The sequence below is a fragment of the Colletotrichum phormii genome (genome assembly GCF_030913505.1).
Source record: "Colletotrichum phormii strain CBS 102054 chromosome Unknown BDP81scaffold_31, whole genome shotgun sequence".
In the NCBI taxonomy this organism is placed as follows: Eukaryota; Fungi; Ascomycota; class Sordariomycetes; order Glomerellales; family Glomerellaceae; genus Colletotrichum; species Colletotrichum phormii.
In genome coordinates, this window is record NW_026851473.1 from 492,423 (window position 1) to 519,489 (window position 27,067).

General features: G+C 48.6%; 4 protein-coding genes and 1 non-coding gene across 5 annotated transcripts; 2 read left to right on the forward strand and 3 right to left on the reverse strand.

The window, feature by feature from the left end:
• Positions 1-9,581: 9,581 nt before the first annotated feature.
• On the reverse strand, positions 9,582-9,986 carry BDP81DRAFT_139960 (uncharacterized protein). Its single transcript, XM_060581818.1, has one exon. The coding sequence runs from the start codon at positions 9,906-9,908 to the stop codon at positions 9,693-9,695; it is 216 nt and encodes a 71-aa protein (XP_060439156.1). The 5' UTR covers positions 9,909-9,986; the 3' UTR covers positions 9,582-9,692.
• Positions 9,987-13,411: 3,425 nt separating this feature from the next.
• Positions 13,412-15,134, forward strand: BDP81DRAFT_440304 (uncharacterized protein). Its single transcript, XM_060591493.1, has 3 exons — positions 13,412-13,778; positions 13,850-14,436; positions 14,499-15,134. The coding sequence occupies exons 1-3, from the start codon at positions 13,554-13,556 to the stop codon at positions 14,899-14,901; spliced, it is 1,215 nt and encodes a 404-aa protein (XP_060439157.1). The 5' UTR covers positions 13,412-13,553; the 3' UTR covers positions 14,902-15,134.
• Positions 15,135-15,597: 463 nt separating this feature from the next.
• Positions 15,598-15,703, forward strand: BDP81DRAFT_t344. Its single transcript has one exon. It is a non-coding gene; the product is annotated as a tRNA-Phe (tRNA).
• A 7,381-nt stretch (positions 15,704-23,084) lies between these two features.
• BDP81DRAFT_385284 (prostacyclin synthase) lies at positions 23,085-25,028 on the reverse strand. The gene is made up of 3 exons (XM_060586976.1): positions 24,692-25,028; positions 24,161-24,589; positions 23,085-24,067 (listed from the first exon to the last, which is right to left on the reverse strand). Exons 1-3 carry the CDS (start codon positions 24,934-24,936, stop codon positions 23,134-23,136), a joined length of 1,608 nt encoding a protein of 535 aa, XP_060439158.1. The 5' UTR covers positions 24,937-25,028; the 3' UTR covers positions 23,085-23,133.
• Positions 25,029-25,189: 161 nt separating this feature from the next.
• BDP81DRAFT_385286 (membrane bound O-acyl transferase family-domain-containing protein) lies at positions 25,190-26,507 on the reverse strand (the record flags this gene model as incomplete). Its single annotated transcript, XM_060586977.1, has 2 exons — positions 25,190-25,726; positions 25,786-26,507. 2 exons carry the CDS (start codon positions 26,505-26,507, stop codon positions 25,258-25,260), a joined length of 1,191 nt encoding a protein of 396 aa, XP_060439159.1. The 3' UTR covers positions 25,190-25,257.
• Between the last annotated feature and the right edge of the window lie 560 nt (positions 26,508-27,067).

Sequence of the window (27,067 nt, forward strand, 5' to 3'; positions counted from 1 at the left end):
GATCAATAAGCTTTCGAATCTGGTCCAGGACCTCCTGCGTCGGGACGCCGAGAGGGAACAGTTTTTGAAAGACTGTTTGACGAAGATCGAATCCTTGGAGAGAGAGCTTCAGGAGGAGAAACAGCGTTCAAACCGGCATCAACGTGGTCTAGCAAGGTCTATGCACGCTATTAGCACAGGGCCTAGCGAGACTGACCTGAGTTCCCAGGGGCATCCCTCGCACACAACCCAGAACCAGCCGCCCCCAGTCCGTTCATACGCGGCGGCGGCGAGCCAGCCACTGTCCAGAAGACAGGATGAACCAACGCCAGCTAAACAAGCCGTAAAACAAGCTACAAACCGGGCGGCCTTAAAGGATCTACGCGTCTTCGCGCGTCTATCGCCTAAAAGCCCGCTTCGGAACGAGAAAGCCTACGACATATACATCTTCGTTCGGGAAAGGCTAAGTCCCCAAGCCCGAGAAGCCCTCAAGGGGATCGACCATGTTAAGATAGGATTAGCACTCCTACCTTCGTCAATGGAAGGTGCAAAAGTCCTGCTAGAGAACAGAGAACAGATCGCTGCCCTTCTCTAAGCGCAAGCAATCGAGCAATGCGATACCTGGATCCGAGCCTATATCGTAAACGTCCCTTACACCAGGCATTGTCTGGTAACCAACACTGAGCTGGAAATCACGACCGAGGAGCTCCTTGAAGAGATCTAGGTCTCGACGAAACTCAAGCCTGAAAAAGCATACTTCTCTAGGAAGGACGAAGTCGAAAGGCTAGGCACGGTGATAGCCTGGTTCAAGGCGGAAGCCGTAAGGTAACTACCAAGACGCCTCCGTTTGATGGGGGCCAGCGTTTTTGTAAACCTGTAGTTCCCGAAGGAGAAGAGGTCTCTTTAATGTCTCCGCTGCGGCGGTTTTCATAACGAACGAACGTGCACCAGAAGGAAGAGATGCCTCAAGTGCAGCTCTCCTTCCTACACAACAGATCAACACCGGGCACCCTGCGGCGGCACTGAGGGTCACGATGGCTGCGACTGCCCCTTTAAATGCCCGTCGTGTAACGGGCCTCACGCCGCCTTCGATGCGACTTGCCCTATCTAACCTAAAGTGGTGAAGGGGGTAGTCCAGAGGAGGGATAAGGCTTAGCTACGGGCTATCCGAGCTGAGGGAGAAAGATTATGGAGAAATGCGACCCAGCAGTCGTATCGACATTCCCGTGAAGAAGAATAAGCGATGGACTGTACCCCGGCGAATGAGACATAAAAGAAGAATACAGCCCTCTAAAACCCTGCAAATCATGCAAGCGAATGTGGGAGGCGGGCATCCGCCACGAAACAGCACTGAACCTGGCTTACGCAGCCCAGATCGATATACTCCTAATACAAGAGCCGTCTATCCGTTCGGAAGAGAGGAGGCTCACAAGACACCACCCAGGTTTTGAGACTTTCACCCCAGTAGATAACTGGACCGAAGACCGTCCCAGGGTACTTACCTACCTCCGCAGAGGAACTGGGGTACGAGGCGTACAAATACGGCCTCTACCCGATCCATCCACAGACCTGCTCTTCTTACGACTCCTCTCAGGAACAAAGGAGGTCCTCACAGTCATCAACGTATACAACGCCCCTCGTGGCTCTCTGCGATCTGGCCAGGCTCTCAGGAACATCCTAGGGGCCTGGCAACCCAAACCTGAGGATCGAGTACTGATTGCGGGGGATTTTAACTTACACCATTGGACGTGGCAGCCCGAGGCCACGAGTTCCCCGGACGCTGAAAACCTAGTAGAATGGGCAGAAGCCGCTAGCCTTGTCCTAATGTCACCTATAGGTGAACCCACGCACAAAGGCGGCAACACCCTAGATTTATGCTGGGCGTCCAGCAACCTCCATGGGGCTTCCACCAGCATAGAAACGTCACTACACACGACATCAGACCACGAATCTCTGCTTACCCGGGTCCCCTTGGCCCTGATCGATTCACCCAGCCAGACGCCGGGAAGGTTTCGGCTCGACACGATGGACGAGGAGCTTTTCCTCGGCATCATTAAACGCAACTTACAACCCATGCGCCGCACTGCAAGCAACATCCAAGACCCACAGTCTTTAGATCTCCTAGCACAACAGCTTACGGACTGTCTTATTAAAGCACTCACGGCTTCCACAAAGCGCACGCTCGGGAAAGGTACAGGGAGACCATACTGGAGCGAGAGCTGCACACGTAAACACCGAGCCTATGCGAGTAAGCGAGCGATGTTAGCAAGACTCCGCGCAGCCGGAGTGAACTGCCAATGGGAAGAAGAGGAGGTCGAAGCTCTAAAACAGGACTTCCTCTACGAATTTAAACGCTCCAAGGATGCCTTTTGGAAAGATAAGATCTCCTCAGCCTCCTCAAGCAAAGACATATTTGAAATGGTCGGTTGGCACAAAGCCACAGGATCCTTTCAGACCCCGCCACTCCGAGATGTAGACAACCAAGACACGCTTGTCTCACAACCAAAAGAGAAGCGCGACTTATTTACCCGCGTCCTCCTTAGAAACGCTGCAATCTCCGAGGACATACCAACAGAAAGCCCAGTCCTACAAAGGCAAGCTACGCTTCCTTTCCCGCAGGTTACGAAGGACGAGGTACGGTCTTCGGTTCTCACCGCGGGAAACACGACTCCTGGGACCGACGGAATCACTACGACTGCTTTGAAAATAGCATGGCCAGTTATCGAGGATATTGTCCTCTCACTTTATAGCGGGTGTATACGCGAGGGTTGGTATCCTACTTGTTTTAAAGAAGCAACTCTCGTGATCCTAGCAAAACCGGGAAAAAGAGACAAGACACTCCCGCGCTCCTATAGGCCAATTGCGCTCTTGGCCGTCCTCGGAAAAGGCTTGGAGAGACTTATCGCCAGACGACTTGCCTGGATCGTAGTTAAACATCGTGTTCTGCACGATCAATAGTTTGGAGCACTCCCTCTTCGCTCTTGTAGCGACCTCATCGTAGCGGCTATCTACGACATCGAGTGCGCCTGGCAAAGAGGCCTGGTTACCTCTATGCTTATGCTCGATATAAAAGGGGCTTTCGACGCCGTGCTCCTAGGACGACTAGTCCGACGCCTCTACGAACAAGGATGGCCGGAGAACCTCGTACGCTGGGTCTTAAGTTTTGTTACCGGAAGGAGAGCAAGAATAAGCTTGATGGGGAGGTAGGAGACGTCTTCGGTCTCGAATGCGGACTACTACAAGGCTCACCCGTGTCTCCATTCTATTCATGCTCTATATTGAACCTCTTTTTAAGCTAGGCATAGCTCGCCTAGGAAGGAAGCGATCTCGTTTCGGCTACGCCGATGACGTCGCTATCTTAGTAAGCTTAACATTACTAGAGAATAACTGTGACATCCTAACCAAGGAATAGAAAGAAACCTTAGGATGGGGCGCGACGGAAGGAATCACTTTTAACCTCGATAAGTCCGAACTAATCCACTTTACTAAGAGACGAAAAGACGGAAACCTATTAATCACAGTAGGTTTGCCGGATGGGAGGTATCATACAGTTCAGGCTATCAAAGAAGGCTCTTCTCTACGCTAGCTCGGCGTTTACTTCGACCGTAAACTCATATTTAAGAGTCACGTAAGAAACCTCTCTATAAAAGCATACCAAATAGTCAATAGACTACGGGGACTAGGGAACACTGTCTAGGGCGCGCCTACGTACTTACTTCGTCGAGCGATCACCTCTTGTATATTACCCACTTAGTACTATGCATCTAAGCATGGTGGCCCGGCAAGAGCCGGATAAAGAATGGACGTACTATCTCAAACGGGGTTAGTAGTCTGCTACACCAACTGGACGCGACGCAAACCAAAGCCATTAGAGCGATGGTCCCCGTATACAGAACGACGCCTATACCGATCCTATAGCGCGAGGCGGCTCTACCCCAGCAGAGGTGATACTGGACGCGAAGCTCCATATAGCGTCCACCAGAATCTATCGTCTGGACGAGCGACACCCTCTCCGAACGAGACTCAGGGACAAATCAGGACCAGACTTACGGTTACGACGAATGGCAAGCCTCGTAAGCAAAAATACCGAATATATCGATCCGTTAGAACTCCCCCCTTGGGAGCAACTAGCGGACTGGCAGACAGCCCTCGCTAGGGTCGGCTACGAACCTAATAAGACCAAAGAAGAACAGGCCCTCTCCTTTGCAGGCAGGATGGCAACTTTCTCCAAGCGGGACATTGTTGTCTACACTGACGGGTCCTAGATGTCGGACGGCAGCAGTACCTCCGCCGGAGCAGGCTGGGTAGGGTACCAAGCTACACGGCAGATTTTCCGCGGATCCGAACCACTCGGCTCCCAAACTAAGGTGTATGACGCGGAGGCACATGCTACGTATCACGGCCTGATGGAAGCCACCCGGGCTCCTACGGCTAGTATGGCAGATAACGTCCACATCTGCCTCGACAACCTCGCAGTCGCGGCTAGACTATACTCCCAGAGCACAGGAAGCAGCCAGGCTAGATTTAGGGCCTTCAATAGGCTCTCTTCCTCCTGGACTCGGAGACAAAGAGAGAGCTGGACAACCCCCGGCAGGGTTTATGTTTGGTGGTGCCCTGGGCACACGGGAGTACCAGGAAATGAAGAAGTGGATGCTCTAGCCAAGGAAGCCTGCAAACTAATCCCAAAATCACAACCACAGCCCTCATTAGCGCACCTAGAAAGGCAAGCTAAAGTAGCTACCTGTCAAGTTGGGATGTTGACGCAGGGTGGAAGCTCTCAGAGGCCAACTGCAGTTAGGGGTAGAATGATGAATTACTGAAGTCTGCTCCTCCCTCGACGTGTACTCCCTGCGCTGTATATATATCTGAGCTGTTCCTTTGTTGCTTGGACTCCTTACTACCTCTTACTAGCCCCTATCCGGGAGGGCTCTGACACTACCTTCCAAGCCTTTACCAGAAAATGGCTGTCCCAATGCCCTCGGCAATATGCCGACCTCGAGATAATTCTTCACCCCAAGCCGCCTGAACTCCGCCTCCCTCGGAACTTACTAGGAAGGCTATACGCAGCAAGATCCCATCATGGAGACTTTACAGCATACCACGAGAGATTCGCTCATCAAGATGCATTGCTCAACTACAGCTATGGGAAACCCAAGACACCAGTCCATTTCTACTTCTGCAAGCGTGGACGCAAGGCTATACCGCGCTACCTCCGCCAACGTATAGCTAAAGTAAGCATTAATTTCTTATTAGGTTCTACTAAGGGAGCCTCTCTTCTATGCGAATAGATAGAGGAGACCAATTTCTTTTCCAAAATTTGCCCGAGTTATTAAATAAGAACGTTAGGTGAAGACGGTAGCCTGTAACATAGTTTAGATTAGCATAGACTATGTCGGCATAGCGCCCGGCACGTCCTTTTGTCACCAGACGTTAAATACATCATCATCATCATCAGATCCTTGGATAACCAGGATATGAGCTATCCAACATATCCAAACAAGGACACTGTCCAGCACAAAGGACATGTTCAGAATCAGGACTTGTATATAGGATGGACTTGAGCCGGACTCTAGGACAGACTTCCCATAGCTTCTTCAGCAATTAACTTCGTATCAGATCTTATGATCGCTTTCAGCTATCTTCCCTGAGAACCTCTTTGATAAGACTACGATTGATCACCGAAGCCTTCCCTTACCTTACGACTTATAGACATAGCTTCCTTGAAGCTGTCCCCGACTACGAATACTGTTACCAGTTCCGCAGCCTCAACTTCTGCAAACATACCTCACTACGACTAGCTGGCCGTAACACTGCCGTATAAGAGACACTACTTTATAAAAGAAATAGGCAACAATAAAGATAAGGCGGAAGGGGGGAATAAAGAAGAAGGGGAGCGGGACGACGATATTAATAAAGAGACGCTCCGCCTAGAAGAGCTATCTATACGGGGTCGGCCGACCGCATAAGCAAGATACAGAGCAGCAAGAGGCCGGCGCACGGACGGCTTCAAAGACGGCCGCTACGAGCAGATTCTATATAAGTATAACGGCCTAAGAAAGCTAGTATCCGAGCTCGAAACCCGGTTCTATCTATAGAACATTACGGCCGTCTTATATATACTCGCTATCTACATTAATAACAATAGGGCGACGGGCGGCGATGCGGACTTATTAGAAATACGGTACCTATTAGCTAATAAGAATATATTTAGGAGGGAATTCGTAAGCGCGTAAGACTTCACTTTCTATTTATAAGCCCTCTACCCGGTATATAATAATATATCCTCTTACTACCTACCCTTATTCCCTAACTCGCTCTTCGCCGCTATAAAGGGCAATATAAACGACCGGAACAAGGGCGCGGACGTCCTCTCCTTTGGCTACTTCCAGGGGTACTCTAATATTAAGCATAGCGTCCGCTATAGTCCCCACGACCTGCCGGCCACTAAGGGGTACGTAACGGTAGCCATGACCGTGCCGGCGTCGGACGACGGGGCTATGGCGGTGGTACGGGAGAAGCGCAAGCGGTTACTACGTATTCTCTACAGACCTAACAAGGCTAAGCCGTTTGCAAGGGAGCGGCGGTAAATAGACATTATTATCAATAACGAGGAGGTAGTATTCCGACTCGAGTAAGTAGTCTCGTTAAACGTCCGACGTATAACGGCGGGAGAGCAGACGTTCAAGACCGTGATACGCCCCATCTTCTAGATAATACGCTTCTTCCTAGTCGAGTAGGAGTCCTTTATATATATCTTCTAGTCGATACCGCTCGAGGTCTTCCCGCGGATCATATACGCCTATGTACGGCTCTTCGAGCTAGGTCCTAACAAGACATATCGCTAGTTTGTCTTTAGCGGCGAATAGGGGCTCGACCTGGCGCGGTCCGAGGCGGTCGCCGTTATAGACCGGCTAGGCGGGTATATATTCTCAGGCTACCTGCGGCACCTCGCCGGATCGGTCTTACGGCCGCTCAGCACCTTCGCTAGCTTTTGGGCCGGTAGCTAGCCTTTCCTTAACCCGGCCGTTGTAAATCTCGGCGGGTCGGGGTCGGGCAGGGCTATTATTAATATAGTACGGTGGCCTTACTACGCCAAGACGGGCTAGCCCGTACTGCTCTATATACGGGAACTACTTTATTATTACGGCGCCCGGGTGGCGTCGTCCCGCAAGAGCGCCGTCTAGTTTACATAACTAGGTAATGCTACGTTCACGAATAAGACAGCCGTCGCTGCCTTTACCGAGGAGCTTATCTACGAGCTATAGGTACCGTAAACTAAGGCCTTTATAATAGTGTTATAAAAACTACTTTTTAAGGATTTTTATACAAATTAGTTCTTCTAGGTCAACCAGTTTACCTGGAAAGATAATGCTATTATACTCTTCTTGATAACGGTCTTCCGAGAAGGCCAGGATATTATCCGGAGCCGGCGCCGACCGGCCGGAGATACTGCTGCAAAGCGAGCTGCCTGGAAAGTCTTCGGCGCCGACGTCCGGAAGAACCTGCCAGTGCCGGCACCAATAGACGAGTATAATTATAAGATGAACGGCGTTGATATTAGTGACCAGATGAGGTCCTATTATCAATGGGGCCACCCTATCCGGCGAGGGGGCTGGTAGGCAATTGCTTGGGACTTTCTGCTAGAAGTGATCGTTGTGAACAGCTCTCTGCTGCAGCTCTGGGGCAAGCCTAGTTGGCGATCTATTAAAAAGTAGTATTAATGGCGGCAACTGCTTGCAGCCCAGCTTATCCAGCAGTTTGGACCATTAGCAGGGGGTCGGCAAAGATCACGACCTAAGCAAACAAGAGGTAAAAGGAATACCTCTATTTCTTGGCAGCACTATCGCAAGGGATCGAGAAAGTCCTGTTCGCCTTGCTCCTATTGTAGTAATATAACAGCCTTACGATCCCGCCAGGCTCTAGGCGAGATATCTGGTAATAACCTTAGAAAGCTGCGAAGGTATATTCGAAAAGGCTGCTTAGATTGCGATATATCGTTATGTACCGACCGAGATTGCTGGTACCTTTGGTATAACGTGCATGATAAGCGAGCGGATCGGACAAGCGAGCGGATCGCTCAACAGCGACCGCCACATCTATTTTCTTTCCAATACATATCCATCCACCACAATGATACAGTCATCAAACAAAGAAGCTGGCATAATTCTAGCAGTTCAAGCTATCGAAAAAATACCAAATTTGAGTATTAAAGGTACAGCTCGGATCTACTCAGTGCCATTTTCAACCTTACGCACCCGTATCAATGGAAGAACTTCGCGACTTAAAACCGTACCAAACTTACGGAATTTGACGTTGCTCGAAGAGGATACGCTAGTTAAGTATATTATCGACCTAGATTCCCGATTATTCCCTCCTCGGATCAGTGGTGTAGAAGAAATGGCTAATCGACTACTCGCCGACCGCGGCGCGCCCCCAGTTGGGAAGTGCTGGGCTTCGAACTTCGTCAAGCGACAACCACAGCTCCGGACGCGCTTTTTTCGCAAGTATGACTATAAGAGGGCCCAATGTGAAGATCCAGATGCGATAAACGCGTGGTTTCGCCTTGTGGGGAACACAATCGCGAAGTACGGCATCGTGGACTCCGATATCTACAACTTTGATGAGACTGGGTTTATGATGGGCCAGATTGCATCCGGAATGGTTGTCACGAGTGCTGAAAGGCGTTCAAACACGAAAATGACGCAGCCTGGCAATCGTGAATGGGTTACAGTCATTCAAGCCATCAGTTCGTCAGGCTACAGCGTTCCGCCGTACATCATCGTCACAGGCCAATATCACCTCTCCACCTGGTACACAGAAACAGGTCTCCCACGCGACTGGGTTATTGCAACGTCTGAAAACGGATGGAAAACAAATGAAAGAGGCCTAGACTGGCTCTAGTACTTTGATCGGCATACAAAACCGCGTGCAACTGGTAGATATCGCCTCCTCGTCGTTGATGGGCATGAAAGTCACCACCCTGCGGACTTTGAGATATATTACAAGGAAAACAATATCATCATACTCTACATGCCGGCCCATTCGTCTCATATACTTCAGCCCTTAGGCTTTGGGTGTTTTGGGCCACTAAAGACGGCTTATGGTCGACAAATTGAGGATAAGATGCGCCGGGGTAATACCCATATTACGAAGGAGGACTTCTTCCCTGCATTTCGCAACGCTTTCACGCAAGCCCTAACGGTAAAAAACATCCAGGGAGGTTTCAGAGGGGCTGGGCTTGTTCCGTTAAGTGCTGAAAGTGTGCTTTCGAAGCTGGATGTGAAGTTACACACTCCAACGCCCCCAGGGTCTCTTCCAACAACACCCCCCGCGTGGACTTCTCAGACACCAAACAACCCAACAGAGGCAAATTCTCAGTCAACTTTGATTAAAGATCGAATCTTAAATCATCCAAATAGCTCGCCAACACCAGCTAATAACGCAGTTAACCATATCCTCAAAGGGACACTAGCTATAATGCATCGTAATACTCTTCTAGAGGCTGAGAATAAAACCCTTCGGGAGGAGAATAATCTATTTAGCCGACGGCGGAGATCTAAGAAAACTCGTCTTAGGCAAGGAGGGAGCCTTACTATCCCATCGAGTGCCAATTGGCAACAGGTACATGCCCTTGAGGGGAACTGACCACTCAGGAGACAGCCAAGACTTCTTCTAGCCAACCAAAAAGCCTAGATTATGGACACTTCTGTTGTCTATATACTCTGACTATGAAAGAGGTACCAGCAATCATCCGAGTTACAAAGCGCTACTCCACACTGCAGGCACCCTGACCTCGTCTTTTTTCTGTGGGATCGTGAGTTTCCTGTAGTCTCGCCTAGTGCTCTTTTCTGTTGAGTACAAGCTACACAAGCCGAGGGATTTTTCCGCCTGTCCCTTACATGCTGTTCCGGTACTAGGAGATAGGTCATAACCTATCCTCCAAACGACAAACTACCTCTATTAAGAAACCAGATGGTTATAACGGAACTAGGGCACCAGTGGGAACTAGGGATGGATAGAACACATAGTAGCTCACGAGCAAGATTTGGAGGACGTCAGGATACGGCTTGTACTATATAGTATATAGCTAGAGCCTGCGACCCTCCACGCCACATACCCTCCGGGAGGTCTGCCGCAAGGGCGGCTGCGCCCTTGCCGCCATGGCGTTAAATAGAACAACAACAACAACAACAACTACATGCTGTTCCGACGGAATAGAACTATTCCTTTTATCTGTCACCTTTGGGGCCGGCTGTATTTCCTTCCATTACTTAATGGCCCAAAGTGTTGAATTAGCTGGGCAGAAAGGGACCGCCGCCATTCATATTGAGAGTTGACTCGTGCCCACCCTGGCTCTCCCCAGCGTTGTAAAAGGAAACTATTTACAAGAACTACTTCTAGAAGAAAGTTCCTAGAAGAAAGTTCCACGCAAGGGATTGCCACCCACCGCGACGAACTGGTCGCCCATACTGGTTATAAGACCTCATTTGATCCCCTGTATCTACGCCATTCATATTATGGTTATATTCGTCGATACAAAGTGGGATCGGTAGGTTCTTCCTGGCTTCGGTGCCAAAAACTTCCCGGGCAGCACGAGCTGCCGCAGAGGATTTATTCGGTCGGCGTCGGCTTCGTATGATCTCTTCAGTACCACGAAAGACGGTTGTTAGGAAAAGGACGAGAGCGTTGTCCTTCCAGCTCAGTTGATTGATCTAGGGATATGTTAGATACTATGATTACGGCCTATTCTTTCACGTACCTGACCATCTTTCGTAGGGATACAGTGGATTTCCCCCCATGGGATATACCTCCCTTCATCTTCTTTTTCATCGACAAGTAATCGATCGATTCCCCCGTCCTTCCGGCAGGTTCCCGTAGCCCCTATTGAGTTCAACCGCAACGCCCTGAAGAGCTTGACAGAGGCAAACAGATTATCAAGAAAAACGTGGTATTCAGCAACTGGCAGTAGCGTTAGTAGTGTGGTAACTACGCGTTGGGTTGGCGTAAGGCTAGTTTCATCCCTCTTCTTTTGGTGACGCTGTGAGCGCTGCTGTGGAACGAGCCCGTAGGGTCCCTTGCCGTGAACATGTCACAACCAACGTATAAAGTAACCAGACTGCGCCAAAACCCATACTTTATAGCCAACTGGTGTAGGCTTTCCAGGTATTGTTGTTTTCTCAATTGAACGACCTGTAAATCGAACCATTGCCTCATCAACCGTGAGGTTACTACCAGGTATGTAGAAAGAATCCCCTACTTCTTGTATGTGGCTAGACCACTGGTTGACTTGCCTGTACACTTTAGGCATGAGGTCCTCACGAGGCTGGGCTTCGCTGCGGCGCCGTTTCTTCGTAGGCGGAGAGTCTGGCTGGCTAAAGTTGGCAGTATCGAAGATACATAGGCGGCGTAATAAAATCTGGAAGCGGTTGCGTGATATAAAGCGAGTAAACAGATGAATGGGGTCTTCGCTATTTTGAGAGGTTGACCAATATTGCGATATCTTGCTCTCGACGTGTATTCCCATATAGATAAGAATACCTAGGAACAGGTAGACCTCGTCTACAGAGGTTGGCCTCCAGTTGCTGCTTCGAGAGTGTTGTTGAACAGGGCCTCGTACTGCGGCTTCATTGGTCCACTGTACCCACGATTCAACCAGCCTCAAAGGCACATACTGCTGAAAAAGCTCTAAAGGGGTAGTAGATAGACCCCGTACTGTTGCGGCGCGGTAGGGCACGTCGAGGGGGTTGAATTGGCCCGGTGTGCCCCTTTCTAGCGGAGACGATTCGTGTGGGCGTACAGTTGCGTTATCACACCTCTCGGGCCTACATTGAGCTGTACAGGCGCTATCAAGGTCTTCGGGAAGTACTGCGACGGTGATATGTGAAAGCGCTGACGAATCAGACGCATCAGAGTCGCTTGAGGACATCGCGACAGTTGCCCATCTGTAGAAATGTTAGTTGTGGTGGTGAACGCAGCTGGGAAAATATAGGGGTTGATGACGTACCGTCATGTATTCCCGCGGTGAGGGGGCAAAAGTGGGTCAAACTGGGCATAATGTACCTGTTGCCAATTGGCACTCGATGGGATAGCTGAGGCAGATGACCTTTAATCATAGAGAGAGGCTACAGCTCAGATTGAGGAGGAAACGCGCCGGAGTAGTGGCCGTCGGCCGAGGACGGAAACAGGTCAACGGCGATGTGGCGTCTGCGGGAACACTGGACATAATGCGCGCACATGTCCATTTCAGAAAGAAATGTCTAGAGAGGAGGATTATGGGTAGTTTCAATTAATTAAACTTTGTTGATGTTGATCAAGATTTACATACGTGGAGTGGTTGCTGTCGAGCGATCCGCTCGCTTGTCCGATCCGCTCGCTTATCATGCACGTTAACCTAAATATATAGATAATATAAGTACCTTAAAACGTGCCTAATTATTGGCTGACATAGATGAGCCTGTATGCCCTTATTGGCTGTACCCCGCACAAGGGCTCCGCTGACGTTAAGCAGCAGTCAATGGGATAGTGGCACAGATACTACCCCGGACTCATAGACACTTCCGAGTCAAGAAGGTAGATGTGGGAATTCACCGATTATATCTATAGTCGAATTACCGGTCTCATGAACGGCTTAAATGTGGGTGGCACGGGTGGGTCATCACCGAGATCGAAGATCTGCCAACTTAGCTCTCAGTTTCATCATTTTGCCCCATGAGCTTAATTGAAACCTTCTACGCAACCAGCGGATACGGATGCCTCCCAGATGCAGTCCTTTCGCATGACCAAGCCTGCCGAAGCTTCCATTATTGAATCAAACTAACAACGAAGCACCCAGTCAAGCCGCGACCTTCATCTTTGGTCGGCAAATCAGAACAACGTCATCTACAATTCTTTTAGCCGTACTCACTAGGCTAATTGAGGAAACTTGTTTTCCGGGGAGGCTTTCAGCTATCATCCGGGGACGGTCCCAGTACTAGAGGGAATGGCGTCTGGTCCGTGTGTGTGACCCGATTGCTTGGGAATTGCCCTTTCCGACGACCTGGAGTACAAAGCTTACTAATCCAATCAGGTCTGAGTCGAATTGTATGACTCCAACTGACCAGCTAACTTGATTCAGACCCAAACTCGTCTAATAGTCGCGCCCGGAAGCCCGACGGGTTCCGGGTTTTAATCAAATTTAGCCCCATTAACTGCTATTCTAATTCTCTTGGCTTGCGCTAATTGCACTACAGAACGCCCCCATCCCGGCAGATCTGCACTACTGCATGAATTTTATCTAATTTGATGATTGGTGCTTCTGAGACACCCCCGCATCCCACGTATATCGACTCGGATGGTTAATGTCAAAAGAAGGCGTCTTTGGGGCGTCATCCGAGGGCCAGGGGTCAAAGAAACGAGAAGATGGGCTAAATGAGCAGCATCGTCTAGGGAAATGTGGAAACTACTTGCCAAAGTCGCACTGCATAATCCTTAGAGAATAATAAAACGAAGCCCATTCGGTCCGTTGCCTCTGCTTACTAGACATCCATTTTCCCATCCTTCTTATTCTTCATCTGTAAGTTAGAACAACCTCCACCATGTACTTTTTACCAGTGATTGCGGCAATCACATTTTACGCTCTGGTAGTTCGGGCCTTACGATATCGCCGTCGTGATGGCTTCCAGCGGAGATTTCCCCAGTACAAAACACGAGAAGAAATGGCTTCAATGCCATTATCAGACGCAGCCTCTATATTGCGTGAGCTATCGGAAAGGGAATTTCCCACAACATTCCACACATCCGCGTCTTTCGCACTCTTCAAGGTTAGTCTAAAGCGAGAAACGATTCCAGAGTACCTATAGGCTATGAAGCTAAGAAGCTAAACTATCCGCAGACATATGGAATCCCAACGATCTCCAAACTTTTAGTAGCTACCAGCCAGCTTTCAGGAAATCGCACAGTATCGAAACGACGGATAGATACCGTAGTTTTAATGTCGGAGATTATCTACAACACACCAGACTCCCGTCGCAACATAGATGCCATCTCTCGCATTAACTTCCTTCATAGTCGCTGGCGAGAGGCTGGGAAGATATCCAACGATGACATGCTCTACACTCTCAGCCTCTTCCTCCTCGAACCTATGCGCTGGACCGCACTATACGAATGGAGGGACCTAACCATGTTTGAGAAGAATGCCTTGGCTATCTTTTGGAAAGATCTGGGCAACGAGATGGGCATCTCTTATGAGTGCTTGGCTCCCCACATGAGCCAAAAGGATGATGCCTTGGCCTGGCTGGAGGCGCTCCAGAAGTGGTGCTTGAAGTACCAGGAGCACCACATGGTCCACGCTATCTCGAACGAAAAGCTGGCACATGCGAATATTACTCTACTCTTAATAGACTTCCCTAAGTTCACGCACAACTTCGTATTCAGGCAGTTACGTTGCCTGATGGAACCTGTACTCCGACAAGCCATGGGGTGAGTCACCAGACCGACTAATACCTTGGGTGGACTGAATTGCTGATCCATCATGGCCTTAGATACGAAAATCCAAGCAGGTTGGATTTCTTCATCTTTGAAAACCTAGTCGCTTTCAGACGTAACGTTCTCAAGTACTTCTGTTTACCACGACCAAAATGGTGGACCAAACCCATGATCCAAGACGTGGACAAAAAGACAGGCCGAATGTACTTGCCAAACTACCTCGCGCACCCCTACTACGTCAAGCCGGGCTTCTGGTGGCGATGGAGTCCTTCTGCTCTCTACACTAGACTAATTGGTGGACACTTACCTGGAGATGAGGGGTCTAAGTACCATCCGGACGGATACACCATTCCAGAAGTTGGCCCTGACGCCCAGAGATGCAACGGCAAAGAGTACATGGAGCGCACGAGAGAGAGAATTAGTCAAGCTAGGGGTTGCCCCATGGCATTTCAGGCTTGACTTCGAGAAGGAAGCTTGTGTTGCAGTGCGGTGTCAAGCGCCATGTGGACCTTGCGACGAGCTCTCTGTTGCTCCGATTAAACTCTCCCCGGTTTGATATCATCCAAGCAATATTTTGTGAGAATTTCGGAATCGCAATGACCAACTTCGAGATTGCACACAAGTAGTAGTCTGCTAGTATCATTATAAGCTTATGAATGATAATGGAGTTTGGAATTGGATCACATTATGACATCACCTACTTCACATGAGAATTGCACATGTAGAAAGCCGGAGTATTACATGACCCCTATGATAGGATGAGGCACACCGACCGGAACGTCCTCGGACAGATTCGAGTATTGATCACTTGGGCTATTTCATCTCCACGCCTTGAAGTCAATTGGCAACTCAGGTTACTACACTAGGCGCGACTGCCTATAAGACTTCCTCAGACTGTTACCTAAACCTACCAAATCAAAGTCCCCTTTGCGCTTGCGTCTTTTGCGCCCACCAAGCTAGACAGATCGCGCCCTATGCACTTCTATACCATTCCGAGTTATCTGTACTGCTACAAGGCGTAGCCTGCGTCTGGAACTGATCTAACCCACTGTTCGTGATCGTCACCGACCAAACTAAGACTGCTTCTCAACCACCCAAACAGTGGGCAACGATCCATCTCGCTGTAGAGCTCACTGCCATTCATGAACAACAGCGGCGGACATAGCTCAGTTGGGAGAGCGTCAGACTGAAGCGGACTTCAAGCCCGAGAAACTTCATTCAATCAATCTGAAGGTCGTGTGTTCAATCCACACTGGCCGCATGTTCTATTTTTGCCATCCATTCTCATCTGTCAGCGGATGCGGCAACGCCTCTGTGAACAGTGTCTGTCGCATCCTGATTCTTGCTTCCTTTGGGTAATGATGAATGAGGAAGTTGTATTTAGTAAACTTCACCTAGTTAACAGTACCTATGATGTTGAAAATATTCTGATCACTATCCGACGACGTGTTTGTGCCACCACTAAACGAACCCCTCGATATTTATCACTTGGACACCATCGGTATTACACCAAACAGACTAAGTACATAATCACCTGCAAATTCAATCAATGTAATCAAAAATATTGTTAAGTCGATGGAGATACTTCAAGAGGAAGAATACTGAGCTAGTTAGGCACGCAACGAGAGACAGCTGCCACTATTGAGCGTTGAGAATAAGGTACTGTGTCATTGTGTCAGAGCCCTCCCGGATAGGGGCTAGTAAGAGGTAGTAAGGAGTCCAAGCAACAAAGGAACAGCTCAGATATATATACAGCGCAGGGAGTACACGTCGAGGGAGGAGCAGACTTCAGTAATTCATCATTCTACCCCTAACTGCAGTTGGCCTCTGAGAGCTTCCACCCTGTGTCAACATCCCAACTTGACACTAGCCAAGGTTCCTAGGCCTGCTAGCGCCTAGCCTCGATAGCAGCTCGGTAGGCTTCTATTTACTCTTCTGTCCACTAGGGGGCTCCCCTACCCTAATTTATCCTAAGTCGGGGTAGGGCTGACTCTAGTGTTACGACCCAAACATAACAAGCATAGTGTTACGACCCAACATGCATGACCAAGAACAGGGCCTGCCCCGCAGGCTCGCGGCGGTTATAATACACCACATATGCAGGAGATAAGGGACACTAGGCACCCTCTCACGGAACGGAAGAACTATGGTACAAGTCACGTGATGATAAGATAAGATATGAGCGGCCATGGTGGGGCCATGAGCGACCATGGTGGGGCCATGAGCGCTCATACCAAGTAATGAGCGCTCATGCCGAACAATGAGCGCTCATGCCGAACGATGAGCGCTCACCCGATCAGAGGAACTGATCATTGACAAGGGATATATTCAGGACCAGGACTTGTATATAGGATGGACTCGAGCCGGACTCTAGGACAGACTTTCCATAGCTCTTCAGCAATTAACTTCGTATCAGGATTAACATCCGCTTTCAGCTACTACCTTGACAAGACTACGATTGATCACCGAAGCCTTACCTACCCTTACGATTGACAGACATAGTTTCCTTGAAACTATTCCACGACTACGATTACTGTTACCAGTTCCGCAGCCTCAACTTCTGCAAACTACCCCTACGACTAGCTGGCCGTAACACATAGGGCCTGCCCCGCAGACTCATAGCGGCTACGGCGCGCCATATATGCAAAGGACTAAGGACATTAGGCAACTACTCACGGAACGGAAGAACTATAGTATAAGTTACGTAATAATAAGATAAGAATCATTTTAGATTAATATGATTTAACACGACTTAAGGGCTAAGCGATTATTCTAGCTTAGAATAATCTAAGACGATCTAAGGAATAGAGGGATATACATAGGATCAGGACTTATATATAAGGATGGACTCGAGTGTTACGAGCTGGACAAGGCAACCAACTGTGGCACAAAGCAAAAGCTTCGATAATGATGACTCCGGCATCATTTTCCCATGTTCTGCATTATATAGCTACGCGCCCACAGTGACAAGTTGCGGCGGGCGTAACACTATCCACGACTACGACACTATTTATTTAGTATTCGTAGCCTTAACTTCTATAAATACCTTACTACGACTAGCTAGCCGTAATACTTTAATTACTCCTATTTAGTAAGTTTACTCTATAAAGACTAACTAAATAATATAAATATATCGACCGTTAATAATAATAGTACTACGTAGCCTACTAAGGTAGCTATATGTTACGACCCAACATGAAGACCAGGGCGTGCCCCGCTGACGCCTAGCGGCTACGGCGCATCATATATGCAGGACGGGACGGAACATTGGGGAAACCCCAGGAACGGAAGAACTATGGTACAAGTCACGTGATGATAAGAGATATGATAAGGGATAAGGATATGTTGGATATGCGACATATCCAACCGAGTCAAGGATATGTTGGATATTCGGCATATCCAACATATCCAGACAAAGTGGACTGTACAGCACTGTTCAGTTAGGATCGGACTTGTATATAAGGATGGACTCGAGCTGGGCTCTAGGACAGACTTTCCATAGCTCTTCAGCAATTAACTTCGTATCAGGATTAACATCCGCTTTCAGCTACTACCTTGACAAGACTACGATTGATCACCGAAGCCTTACCTACCCTTACGATTGACAGACATAGCTTCCCTGAAGCTATCCCCGACTACGATTACTGTTACCAGTTCCGCAGCCTCAACTTCTGCAAACTACCCCTACGACTAGCTGGCCGTAACATTAACTTAACGGTTACCCTAGACGAGCTTAAACCCTCGCGGCCATAGTGTTACGCCCGCCGCAACTTGTCACTGTGGGCGCGTAGCTATATAATGCAGAACAAGGGACAATGATGCCGGAGTCATCATTATCGAAGCTTTTGCTTTGTGCCACAGTTGGTTGCCTTGTCCAGCTCGTAACACATAGGAGGAAGATTTTAATAAAGAATGGCCGCTAAGGACGAAGGAACCTTACTTAAGCTAGAAGAAGAAATCCTAGTCCAGGATATATAGCTCCTAACTAAGTCTATCTATGTAATATAACATATCTCGAATAATAAGTTCTAATAAAAAGTACTCGAGTAGCTCAAAGACCTCGACTATGAATACCGAATCGACTTCGTTAAAAAAAAGAACCTTAAATTTAATATAACTAAACGAAAACGGAAAGGTCGACTTTAAAATAAATAGCTACGAACCAGCCTTTAGTTCCAGCTTATATATATTTAATAAGGGAATTGATATACCGGCGTCGCAAATTGATACACCGGCGTCGACCTTACACCGGCGTCGCTGTTCGACCTTTTGATTGGCTCAAAAAAACAATACCTCCCCATAAAGGCGGTGAGGGTGACTGCACTAACATGGCTATTCCTGTCGTGGATTATTGTGATGATATTGTTGTCTATGTTGTGTTCTCTCCTTTCCATATGCAGCCAGGAATATCCCTCATCTGAGGCACCTGGATTCCTGCATTTTCATTGGTTGGTCTCACCCAGATTATTGTGGGTTCAGATTGCTCGTTCTGGTCTGAGCATACCCGCCCAATTCCACTTCTGCACTTCAACAATTCCTGCCCTCTTCTCTAACCTAAGCTCTAATTTGAGATTTCTAAAAGTACGTATTACAGCCTACTTATACCCCAGGTTTGTAAATCTCAAATAGGGACTATATAACCCCTCAAAAGGCCTATTACCTAACTACCTTTTGCGACGTGGTTGCAAAGATTCATCGTCACTACAGACAATTTCCCACTAACTCCGTTTCCTCCGAACACTAGGCTACATCGGCCGTCCACTTGCATAATTCCCTTTTGTCCTCCCCTTACCAAGAACACTAGACTGGCTCCTTGTTTGTCGCTAGGATGAGCTTGATATCTGGCTTTGACTTGGCTAACTTGTCTCTTGTGTAAGCCCAGCTAGCGTCGACTTATTCTTGCTCCCAGGTGGGCGGCCTCGCTTCTTACTACTTACGCCTTGGCTGCTATAGGTAGTGCGGGCTTGTCTGGCTGACTGGCCCTCTGCAGGTAAGGCTAGTTATGATAGGACAGGCTGCACTATGTTCTTTAGTCTACCGCGGAGGGATGCAGCAATCTTAGGGTCAAGGATCCGGCGGTATGGATCTGAGGAAGACGTCTCTCGAAGACGCCACCGAGGGTATACCTCCCATTTACTAAAAGTAGCTAAATCTAACTTTTAGGAGTAGATCTTATGGCAGCATGGGATACCCAGCTCAATTAAAACAGTGCAGTCTAGACCACAGTCTCCAAGGGGGGCTAGGAATGGCCTCGTGCCAGACGGCATTGCCTTCTTTACCAGCCGGTATTGCTTCCCAATTAATGCAAGACACTTCGAGGAAAGCATCGTTCGAAGTTCGCCTAGGTACTCAAAGCGAGTACCTATATACTCCCGGCCTGTAAGCACTTCATCCTCAGCACAAGCTTGCCTGAAGCGTATCTCCTGGTCACCAATCATGTCCTACATAACATCAACAAGTCGATATAGGTGACTAAGATCATTTAAGAGATAACTCTTAATGTTGTTATTACTTGACTCAGTGCCAGAGGTGACGCGAACACCAAAGTTCTAATATTTTCGGATAGAGCAGCGGGCCCACTGTGCTCTTAAAGGTAGGTATGTTATGTGGAGGTACTGGAGGATTGGGCGTTGGTCGTTAAACTCTTTACAGAGCTTGGTCCAGGCTTTCTCAAAAGCGTGCTCAGTCTCAGCAAAAACAACAAGCTTCCACATCATAAGGACCCCACGATACGTATGAGGGGGGGGCTTATCAATAGATGTGTTGATATAGGCCTCATCCTCATCACTTAGCGTGGCCATTGCTTGTATTGGTAGCTGATATCCCTCGTCATTAGACCCACTGCTGTTACTGCTACAGCTGCGGTCCTTAACCCACTTCTGCTTAGCCCTGAGCATAACGTTAGAATTGATGTGGTGGATGCAGAGTTGTTGCTGAACGTCTGGGAACTGCTCATTCAGTGCAGCCTTCATCTGCTTGTCGTAGTCTGTAATAATAACAGTGGGGTAACGGACTGAGTGTTGGTCCATGAGTTGGCGGATCCCTGCTGAGAGAAACTGGAAACCCTCTAGTCTCTTGTTGTCGATAAGGCTAAACGCAGCGTTGTAAATAGATCCAAGGCAGGTCTGCCCAGTAGCTTGGAAGAGAGGGAGCTTAAAGCGATTGGTATTATAGGTGTTATCAAAGCTAATCACCTCAGGGAATCGCTTCCACATTTGGAAATAGTAGGGAAAGGTCCAGACAAGGCCAATAAGGCGGTTTGGCTCGGCGTCTGCCCATTTCACTACGTATAGGATGTCTCGCTCATCAAACAGCTTGATTAATGCTGCAGTAAGCGAATATCCCGCTAGTTTCTCTCGGTTTATACGAGCCCTAGCGTTATAGATATCTCGCTAGGTGAATAAGGACTCTAGGAACTGCTCCTAGACAACAGCACGCATATCGCAAGCCCGAATCCCAACTCGTCGGCTTATAGTTTCAATAGCATCCTAAAGTGGCTAGGTAAGCCTACGATGTGAAGGGTGTACAGTAGCTTCAAGGCTAGGGCCATAATTATACTGACTATACTAGGGGTCTAGGTGATAACATAAGAGCCACTTACCCTCCTCTTGAGCCTCGGCAATAACTTGCCATTTACAACCGCATTTACGAGACTTACGCTATCGAATGCCAGCACCTTATGTAGGCCCAGGCTCGCCAAACCGATCACATTAGAAGGTATATCGAATAATTCGGCCTCGAGCTTTATGCCTATTCCGCTTTACAATACCAAATCTATTAGCTCTTACAAAGGTATTAACTCGGTCGAAGAGGGCATCATAGGTTTGCTCTAGATCGCCAGGAATCGGTGGGTTTAGGATTTCGGTTATAGGAGGAGAGGAGGAGAGGAGGATTAGTTACTTAGAGTATAGTAGGAGGCTGCAGTTCGGGAAGACGCTTCGCTTTAAGGGGAGGATTGCCGTAGGGGTGAATAGGGTGGTAGGTTGACTTGGGGACCCTATGTTTCTTGCCATTGACGGACATACTCTTATTATCGGAGGAGTGCCGTTGTTAGCTGTTGATTAGTCCTAATAACCTGTAGAATAAGCTGAAGAGCACTATTGAACTGCTCTGTTATAGGATGGGAAGGTTGCTGGGACTGTTCGTTAGGAGGAGAGGGGCTATGCTCTAGAGAAAGTCGTGGGAGAGTAGTCCGCTAGGTTTTTATTATTCCTTTAGGGAAATAACGAGTAAGATATAGCGTAGGCTTTATACTAGGGTAATCGTATATAAGAGGTCGCGTATTTTATAGTATGTCGGCTAGGAGCTTGGTAATAAGGTCGCGCTGCCCTTAAGGATTACCAACTCCATAGAATTGGCTAACGCTAGGGCGGCTGCTTTCTAAGGAGGGAGATGATGGTGGTTGGCCAGATGATGGTGGGAGGCCGTACTCAAACAATGGTCGCTCTCGTATAGGGGGAGGTTTATTAGTAGGGGTATTGCTTTGAGATTGGCCTTGTGGAACATCTCTAACTCCAGTTAGAGAAGCCATTGTAAGTGTCGGAACGGCAAGGCTGATAAAGAGCAATGGGCAGGTATCGTGGGCTGGCTGGCGCCTGCCCTGGGCGAAGTGGGACAACCGGCTTAGTCACCACGGCCGGCTAAGGTGGGGCAACCACCCAGGCCGTCACCACCTACTTCGACCGACCCCTGCCCACAATGTAAATAGGAACAAGAACAACAGCAATTATCACGGACATCGACGTGATTGTTGCCGAAGATACACCCTCATGAGGAAATGTATCACGCCTGTGATACCAACAGTAAGTAAATAGCATAAGTCAGACTTAGAGGCTTGATGATGTAACCTTAGAGGAAAGAGAGCAAAGGAACAAAAAGGGTTGAGATACTTTGTGGGTATCTGGCAGAATTTGATTGCACTAACAATATTTTTTGAGCCAATCAAAAGGTCGAACAGCGACGCCGGTATATCAATTTGCGACGCCGGTATATCAATTCCCTAACTATAATACCTCCTAAGGTCTTCTAACTTTATAGTTATATAGATAAAGAAAGTACTAGCTAAGATCTTCTAAGCTTAACTTAAGATAATACTGCAAAGGGGTAGTAGGTGTTGAGGGCGGTAGGAGCAATGTTGCAACTCGTACTTCCTTTCTCAACTGAGAATCCTCAGATGAGGAAGGGAAGGTTTCCTGTTCCTCTAGCTAAGTCTACGTGTCCTTTTATCTGCTGTTACCCTAGTGTCTCCCTTGCATCCACCTGGATGTCTTACTATCAAGCCAAGCATAGCCGAGAGCATCCCATGTGAAGGGCTCGGCCAGTAACAACTAGGAAGGTCGCCTGCTTCATTCCGAGCTCGTATTAGATGAGAAGATCATTCGACAAGTTGTACGCCACCTCCTGACGGACCCGAACGTCCGGAGGATTAACTTCCAAGGCGTTGAGGACATACCGATGTATGCCGAGGATGATCTTGCTGAGATACTGTTTCGTAATCATTTCCCATTTCTCTGACTGTTCGCGGAATATACTCGCAGGAATGGTTTGGCTGAAAGTGCCTAGCAATCAGAACAACTAGAAGAGCTTGACAGCCCATTTCCCAAGGGTCTGCGCAAGTCTTCATGCTTAGCAGCAATGTTCAACGAGACGCATATTTAGTTGACTGGTAGTTTATCTACTAAGTAAAGAATATCAGCTACAAAACTTCCATTCGACATATTCAAACCCTTCCCGACGTTGTATTGTCACCTCCGAACATTCATTTGTTACATGAGCTTTCGGCTTCGATATTGCCTGACCAAGTATTGCTGGTGCTGAGTCGGGGACTTTAACCGTTTTCCCAGGGCCGCCATGCCCCTTAATCTCGGTTCCTAACACGAGCGCTGCAACGAATCCAAGAATTTCAACAGTCGCAAAATTCCGACCAGGACACAGATGCTTCCCACCACCAAACGGCACGTATGCAGCACGCTGATCCGGGGTTGCATTCTCTGGCCAACTCATAAAACGAGTCGCCTTGAAATCGCCAGCATCGGCTCCCCAGATACCAGGCATGATGTTTGCGACTCCAGAAGGCATCATGACGTCCACGCCTCCTTTGAAGAGATATTGGTTGCCTCTAGGGTCTGTGAGCACGACATCGTTCAAAACACGACGGCTGTGTAGCGCTTGACCGTAAACGCGTAAGCATTCTTGTAAGCTGCTCGTTAGCAAAGGACACTTGCGCTGCAGTGAACCGATGCTGACGCTCAATTTCTTTGGTCTCTCTTGACCATGCCCATGTTCTTCACTGACTAAGGATGCACATTCAGACCGTAGGGCTGCGACAAGGTCTGGTTTCGCAGAGATATTGACAATCAGCCAGAAAAGAATTGGCACAGTATTGACGGTTGCCACGTGAAGCAGAGCCAGCTCACAGCGCGCGATATCTGTCGGGTTTGTGATTCCATGCCCTCTTATCACATCTGCCCTACTCCGCGATATGCATGGTAGAGATTGTGCCCTCGCTGGCTCGAAAAGTGGTGCGAGTGCTATGACCAGTCGTTCGCGAGCTTTGTACGGTCGTCTGGCGGTAATTGACGGAACGAAGTTCAACGAGAGGCTCTGTACACCCCCTTCAAGTGTCCTGTTTCATTGGCAGCAGCGTCAGTAAGCTCTCTGAAGTATCATGAACGAAGAATTTATCAGTAACCAACCAGGAAGAGTGACAGTAACTAACCATACATCTTTGATCAAGGACGATCCCATTCTGATCGGGTTGCTGTCCCCGTACAACGTTTCTGCTGAAGCCACTGTTACAACATCCTGCAACCAGGTCTGGAGTTTGCTCAGCTTTAGCGGCGTCTCGGGCTGTATTCTGTTTATTACAGTCGCGTACTGGCTCAGGGCACGGAGATTGTATTTCTCCAGCTGCTCCCCAGAGAATGCTGGTTTTGTAGCCCGCAGTAAGTCGCCCAGCAGCCCAGAGCGTACGGCGTGTAGTACATCCTCATTTACCCCAAGCAGGCCTTGCGCATGCTGGATCATCAGTGGCTCAAACGACAACGACGGGGACCGTAAGGCAAGTTGTATTAGAGCCGGTTCGAAAACAGCGTATATTTTACCATTCAATATAGGTAGAGTTGCTGCAGACAAAGTGGTCTTTTTTCTGCAATTCCATGTGTTACTAGTCAATTTATATTGGCAATAATCAATCTCGCTCGCAACGAAATTTAGAGAACTTGCCGGTCGTTCTTGTGGGTTACCTCACCTTAGGTCGTGGAAGTGTCCGACTTGCTTGGTGGTAATGCCGAAGATATGTCCAATAAATGGAAGCTGATCATGTAGGCTTGATGGCTCTTGCGCTTGGATCTGGTTTTGACCACGAAAGTGGCGTCTGACCAGTTCTGATGCCAGCAGAATAAGGACCAGAACGATTAGGGAAGACCACTCCATCAAATGGTCTACCCAGTGATTGTAGAAGGTCAAATTGGGGGGAAGCGATGCGCGGTTCATGTTTTGCGTCAAATGACTGGCTGATTGAAAGGAGTGTACCAGCCGTCCTGTTTCTATTGTCGGCAGCCTTCAGGGGTCTGAAATGAAGGGCCCGCAGATATGGAGACCAAATAATCTGGCAACAATGCTTTGATCGTCCCACTTCTCACAGAACTTGTCAGAAGGGTGATCTGGGTTAAGCTTTGGTAACCTTTTTGCATTACTCGCACTGCTGATTCTTACTTGTTTGGGTGAGAGACCATTCGATTTGATTGAAGCAGGGCTACCAGAGCCTGGAGTTCTTGAGGTTTCAGTGTTTGCAGAAAGCAATATCAAAAAGTCTCATGCGCTAATGGCCGGAAATAAACGAGCTATCGCATGTACTAAAATTGGAGTGATACGAACTGGGAGCAACATTGCCGCATCTACTCCAAGGCGCTGCTGGGGATAAGACCATGTAGGCGTTGACCAGACGAGAAAGCTGATGACCCAAAGGCGACCGAACAACCTCGCCTTATTCCAACGTTGACCCTTTCTTTTTAAAGGAAAACGGTATACGAAGGCTTGAAACCCATCTTCTAGCATGATTCCCAATGCCTGTAAGGAGAAGAATAGTGCACTACCAGCCTCTGTCTGGTCGATGCCCATAGCAATGTCAGAACTGTGATGAATGAGAGCCGATATCATGAATGCACACCACAGACGAGTGTACTTTGACAACGCAGTCTCTCCGGTGATACGGAAGACTAAGTCGACCAGAATATTTGCGTGGGTGGTGAGGGTGACCCGCAGGCACTGATGCCATGCCGCACTACGTAGAGACGAACATTATGTCAGCGGTAGAAGAAATCATTTCAGTGCCGTACATACCCCCAGAATTGGCGGATGCTTTTCACATCGACAAATGACCCAAACAACGGGGGACAGTCACCTGGGGAATAACACCCGCAGATCACACCCAGGATCGCTGCACAGTTGTTAATGATCAGCAGAAGAAGGGCAACACTGATCCAGAAAGTAGCTGTGGCGATCATTCGGAACACGAAGTCCTCCCGAGACAGAGCATGAAAGTTCCACAAAGTTTGTTTTGGATGGCCGACCATGGCAACACTAGGCGCCGGGCTCGACACTATCAAGTCCAGGGTTAGATACGCCAGGGTCGTTGTCAGTAATCGCTCGGAGATGAATCTGAGGCGGCTTTGCTTCGGACTGGGTGGCGTATTCTTCGCTAGCAATGGCGTCCCGACTCTCCTCAGGTTCCACAGCATTGGCAACACCAAACAAGCCCGTGACCAGTGCCCAGGAAACGGTTGCCGGAAGTTTAGCTCAAATGTGCTTGCGCTCAGAGTCAGTTGCGAGGCGCTAAGAAATTGAATCCAGCATAGTGGCGTGGCGATTGCCCGCCAGTGGGGGTTCGAGAGAATTCCCAAGCATTGCGACTGGGCTCCGTGAGTTATCGCAGCCAGTACTGCGACGCTGATCATACGAGCAGTCTTCTGTCCGCGGGTTGAGAATAAGATCGCACCGGTGAAAATGATTAAGAATGCCACTTGAAGCAGAACGAGGGCTAGCAATTCGCCATGAAGCCACATTTTCAAGTTCAATCACATGCTAAAGGCTTCGACGATACTGCGAGACATGATAGGAGAGGCAGCGCACTGGGTTTTATCAGCAATCGGGTGGAAGCGGCTGTCGCGTGAAACATTCAAGTGGGTGGAATAATTGGCGGGTTCGTCGGAAGGACGAGTCAAATGTCTCCTTGTAAGGTTGCTGAGATAGATGAGTTATATCCCAGGAAAGTATAATATATGGAGTTATTTCCATGCTCAGGCGGGTCGAAGGTGCGTGAAATGAAAGACGCGTCGGTATCCACTCGGACAAAGCGACAAATGACCCATGGTGTGCAAGGATGAACTACACGCCATGCAACGTCGCCAAGATGCTGCGGTCTTCCAGCACGATAGTATGACGATGATCGTGTCGCATTTATCGAAGATAGGTGCTTAGCCGAATAACATAACATGCGAGGTCATGTCTTGACCTTGGTGCTGCGGCATTCATTCTCAGGTCTACATACCCCGAACTCAACATTTCTTTCTGGCCTACCGACTTGCAACAGGCCGGTTCCCAGCTTCCAATGGAGATGCCGTGT

What these genes read in the sequence shown, in the direction of transcription:
- BDP81DRAFT_139960 (XM_060581818.1), bottom strand. Translation starts at nt 9,908, where the DNA reads ATGACCTATCTCCTAGTACCGGAACAGCATGTAAGGGACAGGCGGAAA.
- BDP81DRAFT_440304 (XM_060591493.1), top strand. Translation starts at nt 13,554, where the DNA reads ATGTACTTTTTACCAGTGATTGCGGCAATCACATTTTACGCTCTGGTA. An exon ending in CGTCTTTCGCACTCTTCAAG is followed by an intron (nt 13,779 to 13,849) that starts GTTAGTCTAAAG and finishes AACTATCCGCAG; the next exon opens with ACATATGGAATCCCAACGAT. An exon ending in GTACTCCGACAAGCCATGGG is followed by an intron (nt 14,437 to 14,498) that starts GTGAGTCACCAG and finishes TCATGGCCTTAG; the next exon opens with ATACGAAAATCCAAGCAGGT.
- BDP81DRAFT_385284 (XM_060586976.1), bottom strand. Translation starts at nt 24,936, where the DNA reads ATGAACCGCGCATCGCTTCCCCCCAATTTGACCTTCTACAATCACTGG. An exon ending in GGACACTTCCACGACCTAAG is followed by an intron (nt 24,590 to 24,691) that starts GTGAGGTAACCC and finishes ATGGAATTGCAG; the next exon opens with AAAAAAGACCACTTTGTCTG. An exon ending in TCCTTGATCAAAGATGTATG is followed by an intron (nt 24,068 to 24,160) that starts GTTAGTTACTGT and finishes CCAATGAAACAG; the next exon opens with GACACTTGAAGGGGGTGTAC.